At 45.3% G+C, this 26,069-nt stretch overlaps 3 protein-coding genes across 4 annotated transcripts; 2 read left to right on the top strand and 1 right to left on the bottom strand.

Moving 5' to 3' along the window:
- Window positions 1-52: 52 nt before the first annotated feature.
- On the top strand, window positions 53-2,271 carry LOC146274937 (uncharacterized). Its single transcript, XM_084702641.1, has 2 exons — window positions 53-1,415; window positions 1,622-2,271. The coding sequence occupies exons 1-2, from the start codon at window positions 1,400-1,402 to the stop codon at window positions 1,930-1,932; spliced, it is 327 nt and encodes a 108-aa protein (XP_084558767.1). The 5' UTR covers window positions 53-1,399; the 3' UTR covers window positions 1,933-2,271.
- Window positions 2,272-2,620: 349 nt separating this feature from the next.
- Window positions 2,621-16,248, top strand: LOC146274938 (phosphatidate phosphatase LPIN2-like). Its single transcript, XM_084703079.1, has 20 exons — window positions 2,621-2,694; window positions 6,964-7,164; window positions 8,283-8,378; window positions 8,547-8,845; window positions 9,133-9,234; window positions 9,614-9,737; window positions 9,909-10,449; window positions 10,976-11,075; window positions 11,271-11,452; window positions 11,705-11,798; window positions 11,928-11,997; window positions 12,111-12,194; window positions 12,649-12,722; window positions 13,331-13,478; window positions 13,617-13,765; window positions 13,977-14,063; window positions 14,220-14,372; window positions 14,483-14,597; window positions 14,707-14,810; window positions 14,926-16,248. Exons 2-20 carry the CDS (start codon window positions 6,973-6,975, stop codon window positions 15,065-15,067), a joined length of 2,856 nt encoding a protein of 951 aa, XP_084559205.1. The 5' UTR covers window positions 2,621-2,694; window positions 6,964-6,972; the 3' UTR covers window positions 15,068-16,248.
- A 58-nt stretch (window positions 16,249-16,306) lies between these two features.
- Window positions 16,307-25,884, bottom strand: emilin2b (elastin microfibril interfacer 2b). 2 transcript variants are annotated; one of them, XM_084703078.1, is made up of 9 exons: window positions 25,654-25,884; window positions 25,321-25,446; window positions 24,089-24,276; window positions 22,043-23,953; window positions 17,872-18,105; window positions 17,682-17,735; window positions 17,544-17,591; window positions 17,346-17,462; window positions 16,307-17,071 (listed from the first exon to the last, which is right to left on the bottom strand). In XM_084703078.1, the coding sequence occupies exons 1-9, from the start codon at window positions 25,791-25,793 to the stop codon at window positions 16,737-16,739; spliced, it is 3,153 nt and encodes a 1,050-aa protein (XP_084559204.1). In that variant the 5' UTR covers window positions 25,794-25,884; the 3' UTR covers window positions 16,307-16,736. The 2 variants fall into 2 exon arrangements, with proteins under 2 accessions (XP_084559204.1, XP_084559203.1); XM_084703077.1 differs by having other exon boundaries at window positions 22,034-23,953.
- Between the last annotated feature and the right edge of the window lie 185 nt (window positions 25,885-26,069).

Consider the following 26,069-nt stretch of genomic DNA (forward strand, 5'->3'; position numbering starts at 1 on the left):
TTCTCTTCACCCTTCACTCCAGTCACTTGTCTGATTCTGTTTGCTACAGTAGATTGCCAAGAGCATGGAGTCAACAATCAACGCATGAAGACACTCCCCTTTTTTCAGCCAGACCACGGCCCAAATGAAATCTTTCCATTATTTGAGGTGCATTTGATTTAATTTACTGGGAACAATGGAGTAAACCATGGTAACAGTAACTGAAGCGAGTTCTTGCTGTCAGTCCACCCATCCCCCTGCCCAGCAAACTGAATAAAGTGCACCTAAATAATTAAAAGAACATTTTGGTCCAGGTCTGATCAGAACACACGTAAGCACTCGTCTTTCATGTCACATGTCACATCCTGTTGGGCTCTCAACACACCCAAACCAACTGCCCTTCATGTCCTCCACACACATCTAGTAAAGCCTCCCTACTCATCACATTCCTTCTCCTTCCTTAGTGCATTGAGTTGCCTTTTTGTGCACGTAACACACATTTCGATTCAACCTTAGGCACATGATTTTATATCCACTCATCAATTATTTACTACATGGACCTATGATCTTTGACTGGGAACGATATGTAACAATGTGACCGAGAAAAAGAAAGTGTTTCTTATGAAGAACACAACAAGGAAATGCTAGGGGCGTGTGGAAAAAAACTCTTAGTCATACCTGTGTGTGCGTGTGTGTGTGTGTGTGTGAAAGTGTGTGTGTGTGTGTGTTTGAGTCTCCATTTGAGGTCATTGACCGGAAAAGGTGGATGGATGAACCAGGGAATGTGGCTGTAATGACATCTAACTGAACAAAGGGTTAAGTCACAGCAGTATAATGAAAGCAGCCACCTTTCTCACACTGAGGCCAGGGTGTGGGCCCCACAGAGACTCATCAGTCCCGATTGCCCAGGGCATGGTCAATATCTGCCTACAAGATTGACCTATAATCTTCATTTACCATCTTGCAGTCTCTATAGATGTGCAGGTAGTGCCTACGTAATTGATGATAGGAAACAAACACTGATTGTTTACATCTCTGGTTTTGTGAACCACAATGTCTAAAATATGGACAGACAATTTCGCTCAGATATGTTCATTTAACATTATGACTTCATTGTAGAAATTCAAATCACATGCCACCTTTATTAGTCTGGAAATAATAAATATTCAAGTGATCCTAATGTGTCCTTGGTAAGTATCGCCGCCTTACCTAATTTTACGAAGATAAGTTTCAATATGTTATTATAATCTATTGTGGGTTTGTATGTGTCTAAGTGGATAACCTCTCCTGCCAGATAAAAGTGACAGAGGGCACAGGAGACTTGGGAGGGACTGCATATCTGACTGATGCTGATGGGAACGTAGTGTTTGGGCCAAACACCCCTCAGGAGAAGAAAAAGACGACAGTTACTGGAAAGAAAATGCAGAAAAGGAAAGGTAAGATGAAGACCAACCCCCAGGTAGATCTGTGTATGTGTATGCTCATGTTACTGCATGGACAGGAATGGAGTACATTCCTTTCTTTGTAGGCCTATCGTAAACACTATACACCATTTAAAAACTTGAAACTTGAAGTGGTTTTATGAATATATGAATGAGTGGATGTAAACTAGGAAATTAATCCACTTTTCGTATCCTTTCAGACTCTGTAATTCTGAAACAACCAATGCATATCGCAGAAGAAAAAAAAGAGAGCAAAGCAGAGGAAAAGTCTAATAAGAAAAAGGAAATGAAAGTGGAGAAAGTGGGTGGAAAGGTTGGTGTTGCAGAAGAGAAAAGGGCTCCTGTCCCTGCTGCTGCAGAACAGGAGAACCTGACCCCCGCTGCTGCAGAACAGGAGAACCTGACCCCTACTGCTGCAGAACAGGAGTACCTGACTGAGGCCACAGGCACGGATGAAGACAAGCCAGTCACAGAGCTCACATCTGAAACGCAAGCACAGAACACAGACTGAACAGGACAAACAGGAGTGTTAGAAAAGGAGAGAATAGATTCATCACAGTGTGAAATGGTTTTGCTGTAGTTTGTTCGGGGCATGATTGGTGTGTAGCAGAACTTGGAAATATGAGTTGTTGTTTAATGGCCACTTGTTATTTTCTTTCCTATTTCTCCATGGAAAATACATCATAACCTTTAGATGATGACTTATTGATATCCAAAGAAGAAAATAATTTTGGTCATATCCATTTAATTTGCCTGACGTTACAATATTGCACAGTAGGAACTGCTTTTTTTCTTGACATTTGTATTTTATATTCTTTAATGTTTGAATCATAAACTTCAAATAAAGGCATACGGTTAACATAAATCATCAATGGCAGCTGTCAAATTCCCTTTAGTTAACTATGAATTTAAGAGACGTTAGATAGATTTATGCACAATATAAACTTGTGTAATTCTCTGATTTTATACAGACTATGGGGCACAGCATTAGTAGCTGTTCGACTGGAACAGGGGCTGGGGTAGCATAAATAACTAAAATAAAATTGTCAGAAAAATATCAAATGACTTATGATAGTCAACACATCCATTGAGGGAGAATGTGGCAGGAGAGTGCGCTCACATTGTAGCGAACCACAGTGTTATAATGTAATGACGTAAACGCTCCGGAGGTCACATGATTTCAGATTATAACGCTGCAACTGTGAGTCTCCTATTGAAGAGAAGTGAAGTGAGGGCTCATACTTTCCCGCACCGGCGAATGTGTCTTTGAAAGGTATGTTGGCTGCATTCACCTTCGGTGCTGGAGACATTACATACATTAAACTAACATATAATGGGGCAGTTGAGATTTAAACTGAATACATGTTTGAAAATGTGAATCCCGATCAAACCCATACCAATGGAACGTTATTGGGGAAAGGGGTTTGGTTTCGTTGTGAACGCGTACACGTACGTAGCCTATGTGGATGTATTTGTTTTCCTATTAAGTGTCACCAAGTATAATAATATAATGTAGTTCCTCAGCGGTCTACTGCCTATATTTTACATTAAAGTTAACAGAACATTCTACCACAGGCTATTTAATTCACTTGAATTATAGATAGCCTACCTACAAATGACCGGCAAGTGGATGAGAATGCTCTATATATTAATGTAACACACAACCATTTTATATAATGTCACTATCACGTTGTGTAAACATGTTGTAGCCTACATAAAACAATTGTTGTAGCCTAATATTACACAAGCGTTCGTCTCTATGGATAACTTTCAAAGTTACCGATGAACGAGTGACATGATGGAGATTTTGTTCCTTGAGTTGACCAGAGCCTGCCAGTGGCTGGCCTGGGAGTAGACGCGTGACCATTCTTCACGTTGGCTAACTGTATTTGGAGACCCGGAGAAACGTGACGAGACAGAGAAAGCTAGATTTACTCTAAGCTTGAAAACGAGATTAACGCCTCTCAAGGTGCTCCTAACCTTCTCAGAGGGAGGGTGATAGAGTTCTGTTTTTGTTGTCAGTCGTTTCACTTTACAATAAACAACTCGTGTTCAAGCTTATTATGAAATCAAATTGAATAGTGGGCCGACAGATAAGCCAGTTATGTTCGAGTCTTAGGGCCACTGTAGTTTATTAACGGTGCTTAAATAGCTCACTGTTATTAAAGTTGCAGAACATGTTTTGGTCTTAATCAGTACTGCGAATGAATTGTTTACCAGATAGTATGTCATTATTGTCCAACCAATAGAAAGGGTGACATTGTTATATCTCTCTATATCGAGATATTGTGCAGTGAAGTGCAGGTCTGGATCAGGATTTTTCCTGCCTAAATTAGGTTCTGCATGTGTTTAGAAAAGTCTCTGACCCAGCACAGATAGACATACAGTCAGCTGAATCCTAACTCTGGGAGTCACGGAGCTTTCCATGGGTGATGGTCATCTGACATGACTTAACAACCTTTTGCTTTCTTCTTTAAAAGACAGCAGTTACTGTAAAGCGGCAGAAACACTTTGTAGTTACATAAGCATGTACAGTACATTTCGTTTGTAGTGAGCACTAATCCACTTGAACAATGCTCTTTTGTTACCAAATAATGTCTTAACCCAAGGGAAACAATGTTGTAAGCACCCTTCAAATCTCTCTTTATCTGGAAATTATTTTCTCCAAAATAATTGTAATGGAGAAATGCCAGAGGAGATAGGTCTGTCTCAAGGTGACTCTTCATCAGGCTAACACTGAATTTTTCCATGCCATAACAGGAGGTTGATGGCAGAGGCGTTTGGGTGCAGGTCCTGTTGGTGGTTATGTAATAGCTGTTAAGGATCAGGGGTGATTTGACCTCACAGTGTTTGTGTTCAGTTGGGTGGACGGGGGTTAGGGGTTCTGGGATCAGAGTCAGCGGTGCATGGCACCTATTTGTTGAAGGGGTGGCAGATGAGGAGAGTGTGAGAGACACAGAGTCAGTGTGAGGGAGGGACAGAAGGGAGGGAAGGAGAGGGAGGGTGAGAGGAGGAAGAGAGCTGAGGGAGACCCAGAGGACAGTCCTAGCCTCTCTGGTGAGCAGGTCAGGGCCAGAGGAGACATGGAGCTCTCAGGGGAGCCTCGTGGCCTCCACAGCTCTATGGGGGAACAGCGGGAGGACCTCAAGTCCTCCTGGACTCTGGTGAGTTGACCTTTCTGACACCCCTCCTTGGGATCAGTCTGGTTTGAGTCTTTCTTCTGATATTCACATTTTTGAATTGAGTTACAGTATTATGGTTATGACCTGCCTCATTTATGCGGTTGTTGTTATTTACTTGTGGTCTTTGCAGTAGAACTTAATGTGTACTGATAATGTCATATAAATGACTGATTTCTCCTAATTATTATTCAGCAGAAATTGTCAACACTGGCTTTTGAGATTAAGATTTAAAGCGTACTGGTATATGCAGCACAAACAGAACGATTGTCTAAGGTTCTTAAGCATTCTTGATCTTGTTGTGGAGTTACACTTCTGGTACTTCTTGTCCTATTTTTACTGTAATATAGGCCTATTGTATTATACAGGAGAGGACAGCTCCAATAGTAGAAATGAATGGTATTTGTGTGCATCTGTGTGTACTTGGGGTGTTTGTGGGCGTTTGTGTGCGATTGGATGTTTGTGAGTGTGTGTGAAAACATACACGTGTGTGTATATGGGAGCCATACCAGGTCCTGCATTAGACCTGACATGGTCCCACATTATTGTGCTCCTCGTCTATTGGCTTAGCAGGTCACCCAGCTACAGTGTGATACGGTGAATAGCCCCAAAAGCATCAGCAGCAGCAAAACCCCGGTAAACAATAGATCTTTTTAAGTGGCCCTGTTACCGTTAGCTTTTTTTATAAGTGAACCCAGTGGACCTGTGTCCCTGTTTAGAACCAGGCCTCCCGGCTGGAGCAGGGCTGTAATCTGTGGCCCTGGCCCATGACCACTGGTCTGCTGTTAAGTCCTTTGTCTCTGCACTGTGTAGGACAGCTGATACAGTACAACTACATATTTGCTAAAGGTGTTGTTATTAACTGTACACAGTGGCATCAGGTTATTACAGTGTGCAGACTGTAACAGTTACCACAAATAGGTTGTTAATAGGCAAGTACTATGACAATGATAAGGGGCCTACCAAATATCATATAAACATTTTATTACGTACAAAATATCATAATTGAGCTCTGGGGAAAAAACATGTTTTGGCAGTTTGAAGTGTTGCTGTTTTGTGAGGTTTCTGTTTGGCTCATTTTTTTCCTTTCAGGACAACCCAGTCCTGAGTCAAATTAGTGACTTGCAAAAACTTTCAACAATACTTTTGTTTCGTGGAAGCCCTTTATGGACTAATCACTACATTTACATTTACATTTATTCATTTAGCAGACACTTTTATCCAAAGCGACTTCCAAGAGAGAGCTTTACAAAAGAGCATAGGTCACTGAACATAACAACGAGATAGTCCCAAACATTGCAAGCAGCCAAAACATGAAGCATACATTGTGAAAAAGCTAAACAAGTGCCAAAAGGGAAGACCCATAAGAGCATGTAGTTATACAAGTTACAAATAAAACAACATGAACCACAAAAGTGCAGGACTGTACCTGTAAAAGAACAATCAACAGTAAAATATTACACAGCAAGTACAAGACTTAACTTCGTTATATCTAACCTACAATAGCAACAAGTCACTCAATAAGAGTCGATCTAACTAATCACTAACTTTCTTAGAGTGACATAAATCATATGAACACACAGAGCTTCCAGGAGAAAGAGACTGTTTCACTTCCCTCTAAAACCCACATTCACAACACGCTTTGTTTAGGTTACGAGTTTTTGAAGCTGTTTCTGCAGTCTGTAATAAACAGAAGGATCTAGGTCATAAAATCCCACTTTATGTCTGATCCCTGTACAGTAGTACCACAGAGTACCCCATCCTATGGGTGTCCTCTGCCTCCCCCATGATTCCCATGTATGTGACAGCATACCGTGGATGAACCAGGCCCTCAGACACAGCCCCGGTGGGGCCCTGTGGGAGGCGTTGTGTAGAGCGAGGGAGAACTGGGAAGCCAGCAAGTTCCAGGAGGCCCAGGGCTCCTGGTCTCCAGCCCACCAGCAGGACAGTCTGCTGGGCTCTTCAGAGCTGAGAGCCCGGGCCTGATTAGCCTGATGCTTGTTCCAGACCCTGTAGAGGAAAATATAGGACAGAACCACTGGGTTTAAGCTGCTGTGCAGCTCTGCACTAGTACCGCATTCCTCCAGGAACAGGGTCGCTCAGTGTCCCAGTAATTTCAACGTTATACCTGCTTTCTATTCTAACCTCAAACTCAACATCAGATTCCACTAGCTTTGATCCCCACCCTTATGCTGTTGTCGTGATGATTTATGTTTGCCTGCGCAAAGATCTTAAAGGTATGGTGAAGATAGCTGTGTCGTGTACAAACAAGTGTTTTCAGGAGGGATTCAACATACGTTTTCACTTTTTGATCCTCAAACTAGACGCTTAATTGCACTGTTTGCTTTGGGTGTGGTCGGCAGGTAGACACCATGAACTACATGGGCCAGCTGGCTGGCCAGGTGCTGGTGACAGTGAAGGAGCTGTACAAGGGGATCAACCAGGCCACGCTCTCCGGCTGCATCGACGTGGTGGTGGTCCGGCAGCAGGATGGAAGCTTCCAGTGCTCCCCCTTCCACGTGCGCTTTGGGAAACTGGGTGTGCTCCGCTCCAAGGAGAAAGTGGTGAGTGGGGCAGGTGGAGATGACGGGAGGAGAGGGAGGGAGGAAGGAAAGGGAGGGAGGGAGGAGAGGGAGGAGGAGAGGGGAATGGAACTGGTCACCATGGCAACACATTTGCCCTACCCCAGCAAAAAACGATTGTGCCCTTGAGATAGTGAAGGGTGCAACACTGAAAGTATGACATCTGTCAGATTGGTTCGGTTCTGGACACCATAAGATTCTTCTAAATCTGCTGCAGAGTTTACAATCAAGGACACAATGCATTCTCCACTCATCCCAATCCTCAGGCCAGCCCTGCTCTACTCCACATATTCTGCTGTATGACAGGACAGCAACTTCCCTGTTGTCTCACTGCTTGTTTTCAAGGCTTACAGTCCTCTCTCTATTTATAGCTGGGTAGACTAACTCTGACACGGCTCTGTTTAGATGACCTCAACTCACATCAAAAACACATAAGTCCTACACTGCCTGTATAAACTCATTCTATACATTATACGATTCGATACATTCTGAACTGTAAATAAAGAGTTTCACATGACTGACGCTCTCTGCTCGTTTAGTGTATATTCATCTACTGTACACGTGGCAGTTTTCTTTTTTCTTGCTCTATGTGTTTTTTTGGGACTGGTAAACCAAATGTTTTTTTTTAGGCCAAATTTGAGACCTTACTAAGAGTCCCACACCGGTGTGCAACTCTCGGAGGTTAAAGAGATAGGTGACCTGTCCTGTATAGGTTAAAGAGATACGTGACCTGTCCTGTATAGGTTAAAGAGATACGTGACCTGTCCTGTATAGGTTAAAGAGATACGTGACCTGTCCTGTATAGGTTAAAGAGATACGTGACCTGTCCTGTATAGGTTAAAGAGATACGTGACCTGTCCTGTATAGCAATCACAAAAGCAACACTTTATGGCGTATGCTGTCCTGTAAGGCTAACGCTAAAGCTCTAGCTAATCCTGTGTCTCGACCTACAGCTGGTGTTTGGCCCAACTCCTTTTACTACCTTGTTCACATGTGGTTTACCTGTGGCTCACTTGTAATGAAGCATCATTGTGCACTGTGATTGTGCAGACTGAGGTCAAAGTGAGGCCACATGAGCAGCTGTTCTCTGGTACCTGCAGATTGACATTGAGATCAATGGGGAACCGGTGGAGCTACACATGAAGCTAGGAGACAATGGAGAGGCCTTCTTTGTCCAGGAGACAGAGCAGCACAACGTGAGTGTTTTGAACTTCATACAAAAAGTAGTTCAATAAATGTGTAAAAACTATCAAAGAAAAATTTTAGACAAATCTTTCAAGGGGGGAGCTATGCAAATCTGTCCACTATTTAGAGCTGTAGTTAATGTTTGTTGACAGTTATTCTGTTGTTGCTCCCATACCCAGGAGATCGTCCCGGCCCACCTCGCCACCTCGCCTATCCCCACAGAAGAGGTTCTGTCCTGGAGCCGGGAGTCCAAAGCCGGGGGGTCGGGTCTGGAGAACGGGACGCCTCACGAGGACCCCGCCTCAGCCCTGACCCAGCCCAGCAACGCCGCCGGTGCCGGGAAGAAGAAGAAGAGGCGCCGGAGGAAGCACAAAGCCGACGCCCGCAAGGAGGAGCACGCCCCCGGGGCCGCCGCCGCCGCAGGGGAGGAGGCCTGTGAGCTCAGCTCTGACGAGGAGCACGCCACACACAACGGCAGGTGTGTTTGGGCCTCACCCAGACACTCCATGGGACTTAAGTTCATAAACAAAATCGAAACATTAACATTTAGTCGACGCTCTTATCCAGAGCGACTTACAGTAAGTACAGGGACATTCTCCCTGTGGCAAGTAGGGTGAAGTGCCTTGCCCAAGGACACAACGTCATTTGGCACGGCCGGGAATCAAACCAACAACTTTCTAATTAATAGCCCGACTCCCTAACCACTCAGCCATCTGACCCCCTGTCTAATCAACCTGTCTAATACATAAAGCTGTGTGCCCTCAGGAGTTCCTCAGTGAAGGACCCGGCAGAGCCCCGGCAGCACCCCTCCCTCTACTCCCTGGACAGCTACCCCTTCTCTGACGGAGACTGGGCTCACTCTGACAGGTAGCCATCGACACAGTGTCAACACAAGTTATGCAAACACAATCAGTATAAGGGAGCAACAGTAAACTCACCAACATTAACATACACAAAACAGATTGGATCATGAGATAACCGTTATGAAAAATGCAAATGTGTCATCTACTAAACAAATGCAGTGATTATACTAGGTGAAGCATAGGAAAAAAATTGTTTTTTAAATATGCTCAGCTTGACCTCGTGGTAGCTGTTCTTTCTCTCAGTTTTTCTTGTTTATTGTTGTTTCGATTCCTGTTAGTTAGTTCATGTGTTAGCAACCGCAAGTGTTCTTGTGGTTTGAAGTAAAAGGGTAGTTGGAACTTGTCTCTAGACCGACTGTATTTGTGTGTTTTGACTGCTGCAGAGCCCTCTCAGAACCCCAGTCTCCTAATAGTGACTCAGAGCTCATGGTGAAGTCGACAGAGAGCATGCTCAGATCTGAGTCCCACATGCAGTGGTCCTGGGGAGAGTTCCCAGAATCCACCAGGGTAAGGCCTCACCACCCCCCCCCCCTCCCACTACCACCACCACAAACAGACCCCTTCAGACAGTCATAGATTGCAGATAATCAAATGATTATTTGACTATGGAAATTCTGGAGTTGTAATTGAATAATTTCATTAGTTTAATGACATCATTCTTTCTATCCATGTGTCCAGGTCAGCAAGAAAGAGAGATCAGATCTCCCTAAGACAGTGACCATCACCCCATCCGAGAGCACCCACTTCCGTGTCATTCTTAGCTCGGAGGCCATGGAAGCTGGGGTGAAGGACATGCAGACCTCCGTGGAACCGATCCGCACCATCATCAAACCAGAACCCCGCACCCCTAAAGCGGACCGGCATAACCCCAACAACAACTTTCCCAGCCCTGTATCTGAACCCAACCGGGCCCTAATCAACCCCTGTGAGCCGGACCTCACAAAACCTGAACCCAACACTACACCTCTCACGACGGAGCCATGCTCCTCCAAAGCAGAGCCCTCTCCCCCCAAACCTGACCTCAGTGTCCCCAAGTCTGATGTCTGTCCCCCCAAACTGGAGCGCAGGACCCGTTGGACGTCCTCCCCCCCCAGTGTGTCCGCATCCAGTCGGAGAGACAGTGCCAGTGTGGCTGGGGCTGCCGCGGCCAGTCACAAGGGTACCAGACACCCCGACACCAGACCCTGCTCCAGGGCAGACTCGCCCTCCAAGAGAAGAGGTACTGAAGTCTCCACACCGGCTCTCTGTCTAGCAATGATGGAAGGATCGTTTTTTATGTATTCAGAATGTATGGCGTTTATGTAGCTTATTGCCCATCTCACTTGTTATGAGCATAAATTAGTTGAATAGTTTTGGGATGTGCTTTTCTCGAAGTCAAGTATAGCACTGAGTGATTTGGGACGGCTCCCTAAATAGAAAGGGTAGTATTTGTTTAGAGGAAACATCTTTCTAATGAGTATGTACTGAGTATGTACTTAGTATGTACTGAGTATGTACTTAGTAGCGCTGTGAAGCGCTACGCCCAGACAGGGTGGTTTTAGTAATGTGTGTCTGGGAGAGCTGACAGGAAGGAAGTGGTTTTCTTAGTCAGCTCAGGGAAGTTCTTACCCGAACCAGTGAATGTGCCGTGCATGTGGCCATGCAGAGGTTCTCATGAAGAGGAGGAAGTGAAAAAAGGTTTTGTGTGATAGTGCTGACCAGGTTGTGGTCGGGGCAGGTGTGATCACTTTCTCTGTGTGACCAAGGAGTGAGGAAGAGGAGCCAGCACCAGGGGCCTGAGGACATCTACCTGGACGACCTGAGCGCGCTGGAGCCTGATGTTGTGGCACGCTACTTCCCAAAGAGGTAGTGACCCATGACTATACCTGAGCCCTGACCCTTCACTGCTAGAATGGAACCAAACTGTGAACCTTTTTACATTCATCATTCACACACTAACATGAGCCTCACCATTGTGTTGTCTGTGGGAGAAGAGGACCAATTCTATTTCATTATCGTTAGTTGGATTTCATCAAATCCATGGCTGTGTTTGTGTTCCAGCGAGTCCGAGCAGGTTCCTCAGGACTGGGTGGAGAGGCGTTCAGGCTCCCAGTCACCTCATTCTGTGGGGAGCGCTGCGGCCGACAGTGGGACAGAGTGTCTGTCGGACTCCGCCGGTGACCTGCCCGACGTCACCGTATCTCTCTGTGGGGGTGTGGGAGAGAACTCTGAGATCTCCAAAGGTGACCAGGACACATCCTGACATATATCAGGCTGCTGAACCAGTTAGAACTCGTTAAACTGTTACAGAATATCAGCACTACAAATTGGGGAAATAGATGAAGGAAGGACTGCATTGTGCAGTTGACCCTGATTGTCTACCAGTCAGTGAGCTTCCCTAGACTTAACATGCATAGTATGTTTAATAATGCTGTATATCAAGTGAGGGTGTGGTGATGCATACTGTTGGAGATAAAGATGCTTCTCTGTTGCAGAGAGATTCATGGAGCACATCATTACATATCAGGAATTTGCTGAAAATCCAGCGATTATTGACAATCCCAATTTAGTAGTTCGAATCGCCAACCGGTGAGTCAAATTGAATAACATATTGAATGATATTGACTCACATCACGACATCACACATGTATACACACAGTACAACTATTCATTCTGGTAAGCCTGCTTTGTATACCATAATTTTACACATTTGAACAGATATTACAACTGGACCTTGGCAGCTCCCTTGATACTAAGCATGCAGGCCTTCCAGAAGAACCTGCCCAAGGTACTGTAGACCTAGAACATGTCTCCCCTTCTGTGTGCTCTCCTGCTTATGTATTGTTAAAGCTGTCTCTCTGTGTGTGAATACTCATCCATGGTGAATGTGTGGTTTCCCAGGCGACTGAGGAGGCGTGGGTGAAGGAGAAGATGCCAAAGAAGTCTGGTCGCTGGTGGTTCTGGAGAAAGAGCAGTGTGAAGCAGGTGACTACAGGGGGGGTCTCAGGGCTGCATTACAGGGTGCTATTTGGGGATGGGGAGTCACACATCTGACTTTTTGAAAACTACTTTTAAGCTATTTCACAAGCAGTTGGACTATTGTGCAAGTTACATGAAATGTGTGGGCAAAATAAACATTAGATTTTAATAATCTAGTGGTAATCTAGTGGTTTCTAGCATATCGAGGTGTACATTGCAGTATACTAAACAGTACAGTATACTGTATATTTTTCATTGATGTTCCCATGGAACTACATTTGTTTACATTTCCATTTCCTTTACCATAGGGAAATCAGACTACCTGTGTTTGAATGGAAATTATTCTTATCTGCTACTATCTGTATTAGTTTAGTTCACAATATTCTTTCATATGTGGTCAACGTTGCGATGTATGGTGTTTTAAAATAATAGTTGATTTGTCTTTGGTTCCTCTCCTCAGTCAGAGACTAAGATGGAGAGACAGGAGTCCCTTAGCAGAGAGAGCCCTGTTCCTCACCAGGCCCCTGCTATACAGTGAGTCAACAACCAATTCAACAAAACCAGGGTTTATAAGAAGTTGTTGTTTTGCAGCTCACAACAACCTTGTGAGCAGAAGTTTCAGATTCCTACCTGGCTAAATAAAAGTGAAATAAAAAATAAAAATAAAAAATTCCCTTGAGTGTGCACTACAAACAGCTGTGACAGAGTGCTAGCCTCAAAACCCATTACCCACAGCCTCCCAGCTCTTTCAACCTCACTGCCTCATGATCAAAACAAATACTAATCTGTTTTTTGTAGACTTTAAACTATAGTTTATAGTCTTTTTTTTCCTCAAGAAAAAAAAAACTCTCAATCCACTACTGGCTCCAATCTTGGCTAACCAATTCATCTAAATCACTGAGTGTTTTAAATAAGTTTTTTTTTTTTTACCAAAAGTCTGCATTCAGAGAGTAGGTGTATTGGGACACTGCCCTCTAGTGGTCGTACATCCACATGCAGGTCTATAGCTGTTATTCAAGCACCGTTTGTGTCATAAATGTAGCTTTTCAGCACAATGTCAAGCGGGAAACAGTACAGTTCCATGACTTGACATCTCTGAGAGAGGTTAATGTTCGTACTGGTGTGGCGGCTGTGTGATGCAGGCAGAAAGCAGCCGACTCCTCCAGCGATGACGAATCCCAAGAGCTCAACGCTGTGGCCCCTGTTCCTGCTCCGCCCTCAACCGAGCCTCCAGCTGCAGCCGCTACACACTCCTACAGGAAGTCCCTCCGCCTCTCCTCCAACCAGATAGTAAGTCACACGCTCACACGTCTAACAAGTCACAGTGCAGTCAGTCAGTTCCATTCCATTGAGCTGTACAAGACCACATCTTCAGAATGTATTACTGCTTGATAGACATACATCCCTCTCCCCCTCCCTCTCCGATAGACCAGTCTGAAGCTGAGGGAGGGTCCGAATGACGTGACCTTCAGCATCACCACCCAGTACCAGGGCACCTGCCGCTGCGAGGGAACCATCTACCTGTGGAGCTGGGACGACAAGGTCATCATCTCCGACATCGACGGGACCATCACCAAGTAATGAGCACTCTCATCCTGTCTCTCCTTTAAAACACCTGCTGGCAAAGCGTTTAGATTTGAACCCTTTGTTTAAACCCAGGGATTATTTGGAGGATTTGTTAGGAATTTATGTATTTGTGCTTTATAAAAACCCTTAATAACATTGCATGCATGTCAGTCAAATCGTATTCAATTGAAAACTCATTAAATGAATCCCGTTTCTCTCCAGGTCTGATGTGTTTGGTCAGATTCTCCCTCAGCTGGGTAAAGACTGGACTCACCCTGGCATCGCCAGACTCTACCACCTAGTGCACGAGTATGTCTCTATACTCTATAGTCAGTGGTCACACAACATCAGTCATCTCAATAGAGATTCAGTCCAACTCATGTCTCTTTCTTTCTATCTCTCTCTCATTCACTTGGCCTGTTTCTCTCTTTTCCTCTCTCTGTCTCTCCCTTCTCTCCTTCTCAGGAATGGCTACAAGTTCCTTTACTGTTCGGCCCGGGCCATTGGCATGGCAGACATGACCAGAGGGTACCTGCACTGGGTGAATGACAGGGGCACCATCCTGCCCAGGGGCCCTCTCATGCTGTGCCCCAGCAGCCTCTTCTCAGCCTTCCACAGGTCCCTCCAACACAAACACCCAGACTCCAGACACACTTGATTTAATGAGCACCCAGCTAATCGCTCAGCGGACATTTCTAATCCTCCATCTCTGCTTCTGTCTCTCTCAGAGAGGTTATAGAGAAGAAGCCGGAGAAATTTAAGATTGAGTGCCTCACGGATATTAAGAACCTCTTCCACCCCAACACACATCCCTTCTACGCTGCTTTTGGGAACAGAACCAATGTAAGTTTGATTCCCAACTCTTATTCTAACCTTAAAGTATGAATTTGATTTTGAATTTGACTATCTACAAAAAATTCACCCAATGATACTTCTTTGCTGGTTGTCTCAGGATGTGTTTGCTTACAAGCAAGTGGGGGTCCCTGTATGTAGGATCTTCACCGTCAACCCTAAAGGAGAGCTCATCTTGGAGCAAACCAAGGGCAACAAAACCTCGTAAGACAGCCACACCCAACACTACTTTCTATCTTGGTGGTATCTATATGCAGTCAATGGGCTGCCATTCCATGGCTACCACAACCACTGACCTACCTCCACATTGTGTCTCCAGGTACAGCCGACTGAGTGAGCTTGTGGAGCATGTTTTCCCTCTTCGAAGCAAGGAACAGAACGCCAACTTCCTCTTCCCAGAGTTCAGTTCCTTCTGCTTCTGGAGACAGCCAATCGCGGAGGTCGGTCTTGAGGAGCTGTGATCCAGAATGGCACATTTATACCTCTAGTATTATTTAAAATGAAGTGATAGCTAGCTATGCTGTGGGAAAGCCATTGTAGTGTGTATATTGTTGAAAACAGAACTTGAAATCAACATTGATATGTACCAATATATTTTTGTGACGTTTTTAATGGTGTTTTTCATCATTGATTGTACTGCCTTACTACCTGTATGAACAGTATATGTAATGACAAAATGTTGCATATGCTTTGTGCAATGCATAGCATTCCAAAGGCCCAATAGGTTTGAGACTATTTACTGATAGACACCAGTAGAAAGCTGTTTAACAGTACCTCTATTTACAGTAGGTTTACATTCCCAGGACAGCCTCAATGACTTGATGCACTTGATTGATGATGTGCTGCTTACAGTACGTAGAAAGTCTGCTTTTAAAAGCCTTGCTGTATAAGTATATTATAGCTTTAACTACGGTAAGCTTTAGCACTGAGATGCCAGTAGAACTGCCACGTGTTTTAAATACAGACACTGTAGATAATATGCACGGATAGGTAACATGTGGGCTGACTCAGTATCATAGAATATGGCACTTTGAAGTTGTGTCTCGGAGGCACTTTCTGATGTAAACTGTAGATGTTGTTGTTGCACACACGAGCAGGCACATACACAGAACTGACCTTTCTGATGGAGATGAGTTCATATGCACTTAAAGCACAATTGTTAGTTTTGACAATTTCAGGTTGGATTTTGAAGTTCTTGGTCTGATTGTTTTTTTGTAGGTTCACAATAACTGAAGTTGTAAAGATAATATGGAGAAATATTTTTTGATCCCTGATTGAGCATCCTTTTGCTTTTGTATTTGATGGTGTTCAATGTTGTTGCCTCTGTACTGTAAAATATTTTGCCGTTCTTTCTATGAAAGTGACATTTCGTGTGTTGAGAACACATCAGATCTGTGCTTTAGGTGAAGAAGCAACTGCTTAAGGAGTGATGTATTGTATCCTGATCACACAGAATTAATCAATTTTTGTCTTATCTGAAATGCCTTTACTGCTGCTTCAAGTATTAAAGTTGGATAATTCTGGTTGCAATGTTTTAGATAAACGTCATGTACGTTTGGCTTGTCAATAATTAATGAAGTGTATGTTTGGGATGAACGTTTGTATCAAATAAATAAAATAATGAAACAAATTATTCTTAATAAAACATTATTCTAAGATTATTCACGGTTATTGCAACAAACAAAAAAAACTACTGAGTTTTCACATCCTTTATCAAATGTTGCATATGGATATCTTTAGTGAAGGTATTCAAAGAACAACTTATTTTCAACAGCAGATCTAATAAGAATTAACAAATCAAGTTATGTAAAAACACAATGGTAAAACAATGACAAAACAACACACATTAAGAACAGTACATTACAAAAACATTTTTCAAAGTAACTGAATATATTAATACTTCAATATAAAGGCAGGATGTGTTGTTTTCTCCTTCTATAAAAGATATTAATGTAATTAATTAAAAAAAGATAACACAACTTTTAACAGGTAGTTTTAAGCACAGCATACAAAACAATATGTAAATGTGTGATTCACTACTGTATATATTCCCAGAACTCAAAAGGATAATGCCAGTTTGAACTATCGTTAGAGTCTTGTCATCATGGCATGGAGGTCCTGTAGCTCCTGTTATCTGTGGGCGGGAGGGTAGAGGAGGACGCCACTGAAAGTGGACAGAACCTCTGTGGACTCAGTGATGGCTAGTTTCCCAGCGGTCATGACAAGCCCCAGCTTGTCCCCTCTCTTCAGGGTGAGCACGAGGCTCAGAGAGGCAGAGCCTCCACAGTCACATCTCCCCTCTTTGATTGGTCTAGGTCTGGCCAAATCTGCCCGGTAACCTGCCGTGTCCAGCCTCTGGATGCTGCGATTGGACACAGAGAGGACAGCATCCACGTGTTCTCCTCTTTGGGCTGTCAGCACGGCACTGATCAGGTAGAAGCCCTCCACAGGAGCAGTGAAGATCCCTGAAAAGAAGGCAGTGAGATGGGGTGGGTGGGGAAGGGGAGGGTTAGATATTTTCAAGCTGACCAATGTATGCCAGAGGGGGGCAGTATAAGATACATTAGTCTTGCAAGTAGTCAAACCACAACATGACACCTCAGTACTATTATCGTTCTACCACTATCAGGCTCTGATGGTAGCTGAAATAGATGAGAAAGAAGAGTGTGACTTGTTTGTAGTTCACCCATGTGTCTACCTGTGTGGGTTAGAGAGCGATCCCAGGGCAGTACCAGTTACCTGTCTGAGGGTCGTAGTGTCTTCCATCATTGACAAGCACCTTGTTGAAGCGTATGATTCCAACCTCGCCAGGGAAAGACCGGATGTTCAGACCAGCGGAAAACGATACCCCCTCACCTGGCACACACACACAGGGTTACAATAGTTGACCCATGCTGTGGATGACCCTGTCCTACAGATAGCATTGTCTTCACTTACCTGAGGCCATGAATGGTTTATGGGTTTGTGGTCTCAGTGGAATGTGAGCTGTTGAGAGAAGAGTTATTTTGCCGTGTCAGCATGAGGAGATGGAGTGGTGTGTGATGGCACAGTACCAGACTGATGAGAGGAACACACCTGACAGCATAGGCACACTGGGCTTTACAGACACCGTTGAGATGGGTGGAGGAGCTGCAGAAAGGGGAAATCTCATGAGGCTTTGCCGACATGCAAACAGACACACTCTACACAATCACATAAATGAATATACATAGTGCTTCTATGAGCTTTACATCCCACTCCTTCTCTCCCGTCTCGGAGCTCCTACCCGGGGCTCCTGCGAAGCCCTTGAGGGGGGTCATGCTACCATCGGTCCCCTTGGGCAGCCTGGAGGAGGCCTTGGTTCCAGGGGGGCCTGCCTGCCCAGTCTCCATTACATGTGGCCCAGGGAGGGGGGAATCTAGGGGGCCCACAGGGCCCAGTTCTAGGTGGGACTCCTTGGGTGGCACCCGGGGCTTGGACGGTGTGGAGAGGCCAGAGTTTTTCACACCTACCCGAACACCTGTAAAAAGAGGAAGAATGAGAGATTAAAGGGTTGAATCGGGTAAAGAGAAGAAAGAGGTCAGGAGAAAGAGTGAAGGTAGATATGAAAAAGCAGGTGTCTGGAAGTCAGATGTGTTAACAAAACAGCTGGTTTTTGGACAGTTTTTGACTTTCACGTGACTGAATGTGCACAAATAACAAAATAACTCCCAAGTCAAAGGGGGAATTCCCTTTTGACATGAAGGTGGGGTTTTTAAGTTTCAGTGCTGTAGAAACTCTCCCCATTTTAATTACTTTTTGGTTTTCAGTCCATGTGTTTTTTTCCATTATTGAAGTTCGTTGCCAATTTTGTACTCACAAACACGTTACTGCTGCACTAAAGCCCATCAACTACTGTGTTATGCTAGTGCTAACTATAACCTGGTCTTTCACAGAGGTCTGATGTCAGAGCTACATGAAAGACATACCAGCATAACGAGGCCTAGTCACATGTCCAGCTACCAGGCAACCTCACCCCCACCCCAGGCACCGGAGGTCAGCCTCTATAAAAGCCAGAGATCTCTGGGTAGTGTTATAGAGCTGAGAAGGCAGGCCGGTGGGGCACCGTTAAACCTCCAGGGGGGGGGGGGGGGTAGTCTGCGTCTGCCCACGTGTGCTGGCTCATTTAGAAAAGTGATGCCTACCTTAATACCAGGGAAAATGATCTGCACGTGTGTGCGTGTGTGTGTGCGTACAGCCCATGACTAAATACATCAATAGTAAACAATTGCAGCTGGGGGCCTCTGTGTCTAGAAGCATTTTATAGAAAATGTAGCAATCCCAGGAAAGCCTAAAGTCTACATACACACACCCCTATAACACCCCCCCCCCCCCCCCAATTCAGATGACATGCACGTCCCAGTGGGTCAGAAAGAAAAAAAAAAACTAGCTCTTCTCCCAGTTACATACCATATTATAGGCGCAGTGCAGTCATTTAGTACCACATACAGAATTTATGAATCACTCCCAGCCAAAAAGGACACTGTTCTGAGTCTGTGTCTTGAGAATGAATGCATTTACTCCCAGACTTTGGAACCAAAGTTGAGTTTGCAGAGAGCCAAACCGATCATCTTAAATACCTTAAATCTGTCGAGGGACCATACTGCCTTGCTCAGCAGAACAGGGTGGAATAACAGTGAGCAGGCACATGGAGGGTCCAACATAAAAAGAGGGAGACATTTAGAGTTTTAAAGCAATTGGAAGTTGAAGTAGGTCTGGTCCTAGCTGTGGGCCAGACCCTGTGATGCCATGACCTGCAGCATTGATCCTGGATCAGATCCAATCTGTCCATTCAACGACCTAGTTCATTAGGACCTTCAGGGCTAAACTAACTTAAAAGTCTGCTTTCCTACTTGGACACTTTCTCTGAATAGCAGCCTTGTTCTGTTGTGGTTATGAGGCTTGTCCAGTAGGTCTGCCCTGCCACCCTCCAGCCAACCTTATCTCTCCCAGGTCACTGACCTGAGCAGTGTTGCCACTGAAGCAGACAAGGAGCCAGGAAAGCATGCTGACTTATCTCGCTGGTCCCTATAATGGGGTTCTGAAGTGCTGTCTAAAATAGGCTTTTAGTGACCCGAGACCACCTTGTCAAACACAATGAAGAGGATGGGCTGTGACCAAGCGGAGGCACCTAGACACACACATGGACATGTCTCTCTCACAAACAGAGGAAGTGCCTCTTAAAGCTGCAGAGCTCTGCTTTGGTACAGATAGCATCTACAGGAAACGTGTCAGCTGGAGGAGGGAATTGACAAGGGAGGACAGTTTTGAAGACGTGTACACACACACACACAGTACAGACATTGTACACACATACACAGTACACACACACAGTGTACACACACACACACCTAAGTAGAAGATTCTCACAACTATAGTGCTGTTTACACACAAACATTTAAAACACACACACGCGCGCGCGCACACACACACACAGGGAGCTGTCCTCCAGAGGGATTCTTGGACACAGTGTGAGCTCATTGGATGCTTAGTAATGACTAATGGTTTGGGAAATTGCCCTACTTAAACCACACATTTGATAACCGAACAAAGGGCCTTTCTTTTAAGTAGGGTGAATAGGATGGAATTGTTAAATGTGCATTTCCTTTGGAATTCACACAGTCACAAACTCTAGTGTCAGTGTTCACACTACATATTCTAGATGTTTTACACTGATGACCGATACCCGTTTAGCCAAGCTAAAACTGCACCTATTTGACAATCGTTCTGTATTTTGCCAGATAGGATAATATTAACGTTGTCTATTGGAAGCTAAAACAGCTATGAACAACCCACAGACCAAACAAAACAAACATTAGATGGTAAATCTGAGCCTCAGTGACTGTTCCAGTTTGGCCTCATCGATCAGAGGGTATGTGCCGTGACGACGCGCTGAGCATCTGGACATGTCTGACTGCTGTCTGTTTATTTAGAGAGAGAGAGAAGACTGAGCTGGACTGGGTCGGACTGATTCTACAAAGCAGCAACAGAGGTGGGGAGGGATTTGAGGAGCTAACGAGAGTACAAGGAAGTGGTGAGGAGATTAAGTCTCTCACTGGCTCCTAATCTGAACCCACTGAAACAGCCCAATTGATTCTGGCAAGTGGCTCATCGATAAGCCGATGACACATTGGCCAGTAATGGACTCCCAACATGCAACACTTCCCAGACACGGCAGATGTGGAGATAGAGAAGTGTGGCAGGCAGACATCAGGGCAGGAGAGGAGCAGGGAGCCAAAGTGGTCTCACAACACGTAGCCACGGTGACGTAGCATCCTATTCTGGAACATATGAATAACGCCCCTCCCTCCAAGCCTGCTACCCAAACACTTAAATTGACAGTAATGATTTAGACTTAGATTATGACTCTACTAGTGAAGTGAAGGGTGGGGTGCTGACATGTGTCAGTTTCTCCATAGGCGTGCTCTGGACTGTGACATGTGTCTTCAGAGCCAGATGTGGAGCCTGATCATGTGTTAATTTTTTTTGACACACATTCAGAACAGATCTGGGCACTAAGCCCAGAAGTGAGCAGTTTAGCCACCTGAATCTGAGGTTTACTTCTCTGCTGGAACCAGAACACGTCAGACCAAACCATGCAGATTTGAGATTTGACTCATAACAAGCCAGTCCTACAAGATGAAGACAGGCTCTGTAAACCTTCCTTCTATCCTCTGTTGTGGAACTTTTACTGGGTCAGATTGGGTTGCCTGGGCACCACAACTGAGCTGTCCACAATTGTAATGTATCGTGAACAAGGATGTGTGGTTCTGCACTGACAGAAATGCACAGACCAACAAGGCCCATTTTCACAGAGACCCAAATTAATTGCAGAGCGTGGAAATGCATATTACCCTTGAGCATACTCAAATAAATGTTATGCACACACACACACACACACACACACACACAAACATAGTAATCCCTGAAAGCAAAAGCATTGCTCAACACACGCCGGGCCCATTAAAACAGGCATGTGTGTTCAATCATCCCTGCCTCCTCTGAGTCAGAAAGTAGAGGGAGTTTAAATATCCCAGACCCTACAACCCTCTTTCTCTCTCCCTCGATCTTACACAGTAACATATCCTCCATTTAACACATTCCAGTAAGGGCAATTTACACACAAAAGCAACCTGTAGCCACAAATGGTCTCCAGATGCTTCCAGGATGGTAATCTTATTAACACTATTTGATCAGACTTTGCTACTGGAGCTCCTGTGGATGATAAATCATGTTTATGTGTGATGTGATGTGGTGGAGAGAGGGAGAGGGATGGTAGGGGACGCTTTAAGAACATATGGAAGATAGGTTACAACTTTTGGCTATGGAATAATCATTTACTTTGAAGTAAAGTACAGGGAGGCTGCTCACCTGTTGTTTTACATTGAAGCTTCAAGTTTAACCCTTACCTGAGTTACCTGGAGGACTGCTGGTCAGGTCGTGAAGGTCCCTTGCCATGTCAGAGATGTGGTTCTGCAGGTGCTGGCAGGTTCCCTTCAGTCCTCCTACATCCAGGGCCTGAGCTCTCACAGTACGGTTCAGCTGGCCGATGCAGGTCCACAGTCCGGTCACGTGCTTGTTCAACCCCTCCTTGATCCTCTGCAGACTTCCTGAGATGGGATCCAGCTTACTGCACATGTTCTCAACGTTGGCCACTCTGCTGTCCACACCAGCCACCTCTTTCTCCACTCCTTCGGCGCTCTGCCTGCAGCGGTCGGCCTCAGCCCTCACCTGCCTGGCCAGCTCCTCCAGTCTACCCCTCAGCTCCTCACGCCCCAGCAGGTCTCTTGAATCCTGGGGTGATCTTGTGCTGGCCCGGCTGTAGGTGGAATTGATCCGATGGATCTCCTTGGCTTGCTGGCTGAGAGAGGATCCCAAGTCCGAAAGAGAGCCCTCCAGAGTCCCCACAAGTCCCCTCAGAACATGAAGCTCACCCTGTATGTCTGAGATGCCTGCACTGTGGTTCAGGAGACGGCCCTGCACAATCTCCTCCATGGCTCTGAAGCTATCCAATTGGCCATTCACACGGCTCTGCATGGCATCCAGGCTTGTCCTGCAGGTGTGGAGGTCCTGCTGAATGTTCAGCATGACAGCAGGATTTTCCTTAGAACACAACTGGTCCAGGGCTTGGAGTCTGTCCACCAGGCCCTGAACACTTGTCTTGTAAGAGCTGACCTCCCGTTCGAGATTCTCTAGCCCCCGGGCCCCATTCAAGGGGCTGTTATCTTGGTTCGTCAAGAGGTTGGTGACCCTGCCCTCCATGGAGCTGAGCCTGTCCTCCAGGCTCTTCCTCAGGCCAGCAGACCTCTCCTCCCCCTCTCTTTTCAACTTCTGCTGGAGGGAGAGACAGCACCCCCCCGGGCTCCTCTCAGACGTGTTCAGACGGTTCTCCAGGACCTCTACACGGGTCAATAGGGGGTGGGGTGTCCGGGGGGGAGAGCTGAGCCCTTCCATTCTCTCTACACTGGCCCGGAGAGTCATCTGGTTCACAGACAGCTTCTCCACCTCCCTTCTCAACTCTTCCATCCCAGGAGATCCTCCTCCGACTCCCATTTCTGAGCTGGGCAACTGGACCTTGAGGTCCTGGATCTCCTTGCGAAGGTCGCCCTCCTTGGAGTCTAGGAGCTCAGTCAGGCTGAGGTAGTTGGTCTCTTGGCCCTCACACTGCTCCTGCACAGACATGATCTTGTAATCACATGAGCTCTTTAGGTCTGCCATCTTGATCTCCATGCCCTCCATCAACTCATCCCTCAGGGCGCGAAACTTCTCGTCCACGTATGCCAGCAGGGACGCATCCGTGGCTTGTGGAGCAGGAGGGGGTGTGGCCTGATGACCCTGGGTGGCCTCCATAAGCAACTGGAGCTGTCCATCGTGCTGATTGACTCTGCCCAGGAGGTCCTCCAGAGCATTGCTCTTCACAGTGAGGGTGTCGGTGACCTGATTGATCTTGCTCATGACCTCATCCATGCCCATGTAGTCATGCTCCAGTGAGAGGCCCTGTAGGCTAATGCTCTGGGTCTCCCCAGCCCTCGCGCTGTCAGGCTGCCGCAGGTTGTTCAGCAGAGTGACCAGCATCTTACTGGTGTCCTCTTGGACGTCCACGCGCAGGTTGGAGGACATTGTTGTCATGGCAGCCTGCATATCCAGGACTGTCTGGGCAAGACGCTGGACCTCCTCTTCTAACTGCTGATTGGTTGGTCCCCTTGTCCACTGGCCCCCAACTCCCCCCTGAGTGGTCTGACCCCCGGGATGCCCCACACCCACCTGGCCCGTCTGCCCCGCCTCACTCCATGGATGGCCACTCTGCCCCCCTGATGATTGCTCTTGACCTACATGGGGGGAATCACATGGTGTGGTTTGGTTGGCTGTATGGAATCTGTATGTCAACATTTCATTACACGATTGGCAGTCAAAAATGATTAAAAGTCAAAAACAGACAAACTATCTCCAAATGTCCATCCTACCATGTGTTGCTGGGATGCTTCCAGGAGAGGGAGGGGGGTGGGGCCTTTGGCTCTGCTCTGTCTGACGGGATGGCACGCCCTTTAGGTCTCTGCAGTCGTGTCCTTGGAAACCTGGACAGCACCTCCACTCTAGCTCTGTCACCAGTTTATAGGCGATCTTGTACATGGGCCGGAAGAGCGTCCTATACCTAGAGAGTGAACAAGCAATATAAATGTTCGACGAGAAGGCACTCTGTTTGTCCAGTCTCTTTTATATGTCCCTGTTCTCCTTATTTATTTTATTTTTTTCGCAAGTCACTGGCATCAGAAAGACATTATTACTGTCATTGAATCAAATGTTTATAAAGATTAGACAGTAGGCAACAACTAGACAATCAAGCCTTTATGCAAAAATGATCACACCACCATAATAAACAATATTATTGTGCAGCAAGCTTCTGCTTTTAATGGTCGTTCTTGGCTCAATGTGATCATTGTTTTGCTGTGCCGCAACTATGCTTGGGCAGTGAGTTATTTATGCAGAGCTGTGTAAACATTGGTATCCCAACAATAAAGATACGTTTATGACAACAAACCCCAGATGGGCAAGGTAGTCAAACCTCTAATCAACCTCTAACCTCTAATCAAAGACAAGACATGATGGATGGATTTTCCACCATTCACAACCAGTTACACATTGTTTCTTAGTAACTTCAGGACACATCTCACAGTTGCCTCCAAATGTGGGACCAAGAGGAACACTGGAAAATAATGAAATGTCTGACACAGGGTAGGGAGTAATGTTGTCATTACTAATTGACTCAGTCATGTTTTGACTGACAATAGTGTAATTGTAGAATGAACCTACTTCTCATGACCTCAACAGTCTTCATTCTGCTGAGTACATCAAAAAACATCATAATCACATTCACTTGTCCATCATATCTAATTATCAAGAGATAACAGGTTGCAAATAGGCATACACAATGAGATCTAAAAATGTGAACGTAAATCACAAAGGAGAGAGATAGTGAGCCCTTGGCACCTATCAAAGCACAATTCCTGCTCACTTCCTCCCACCGTCGATCTGTGTGGTTTACAGCTAATTATCCTTTCAGTTTTGTCCCAGTGAATCATGACGGAAGAACACAATTTTCAGCCAAATGTCGAAACGATATCGAGCTAAAACCCACTGCTCTAAAGACCTAATAAATTGTCACCCTCCACCCACAGCTGGTTCTCGGGAAACTTACATCACTTGTTGCGCACAGTTCTGCTGATGCATTGGGCACGGAGAGAACTCTGGTTGCACGTAACTTGCAGTGCCTCCGACTACTGAACAGCTCACGTTCTTATGCACAACATACGCACACCAATTTCTAGAGAAAGGGACATTTCATGATCATACAAAGGAAATATTGTATATTTAAAGTTTTCATTAGGCATGTATGCTGGACTATTTGGGTTATAATTGATCATGCAATCCAAATGTTATAACAAAACATATAGGCTACTTAACAGGATGATTACTTTGATTTTGCCAGAAAACAATTGAACTAACTTTTATTAATTAAAAGTGTACTTACTTATGTCTCTGCCTGTGTTCGGAGCCAGAATGAACGCTGCCGTGAAACATGTTGTATCTAGATGGTGTTCCGTTTATCAATGGTAAAGTGAGTGTGATATAAAATATCACACTTTTCAGTGTCAAGGTTTCGCTCTCCATTGTGTATGAAATAAACTTCAAAATGAAGAAACTGTTCCGAAATTGTGGAAATGAACTTCAGAGTTTAAGTCGCTGTCTTGGAGCGCGCAAGGCAGATGGCTGTTAAATGTTATTCAGGGGGTTGCCTGCGCCCCACGCAATGTGACGTTGAAGTTTTTGAACTACCTCTGAAAAGAGAAATGCGCTCCCTTACAAGCAGCGTAGCAAGAAGAAAAACTATACAGATGTACTCATTTGCTTCAGCTCTATCCATAGGACGTTACAAACTTCAGTACG

Source organism: Hypomesus nipponensis, chromosome 8 (genome assembly GCF_054491055.1).
Source record: "Hypomesus nipponensis isolate SF chromosome 8, ASM5449105v1, whole genome shotgun sequence".
NCBI lineage: Eukaryota > Metazoa > Chordata > Actinopteri > Osmeriformes > Osmeridae > Hypomesus > Hypomesus nipponensis.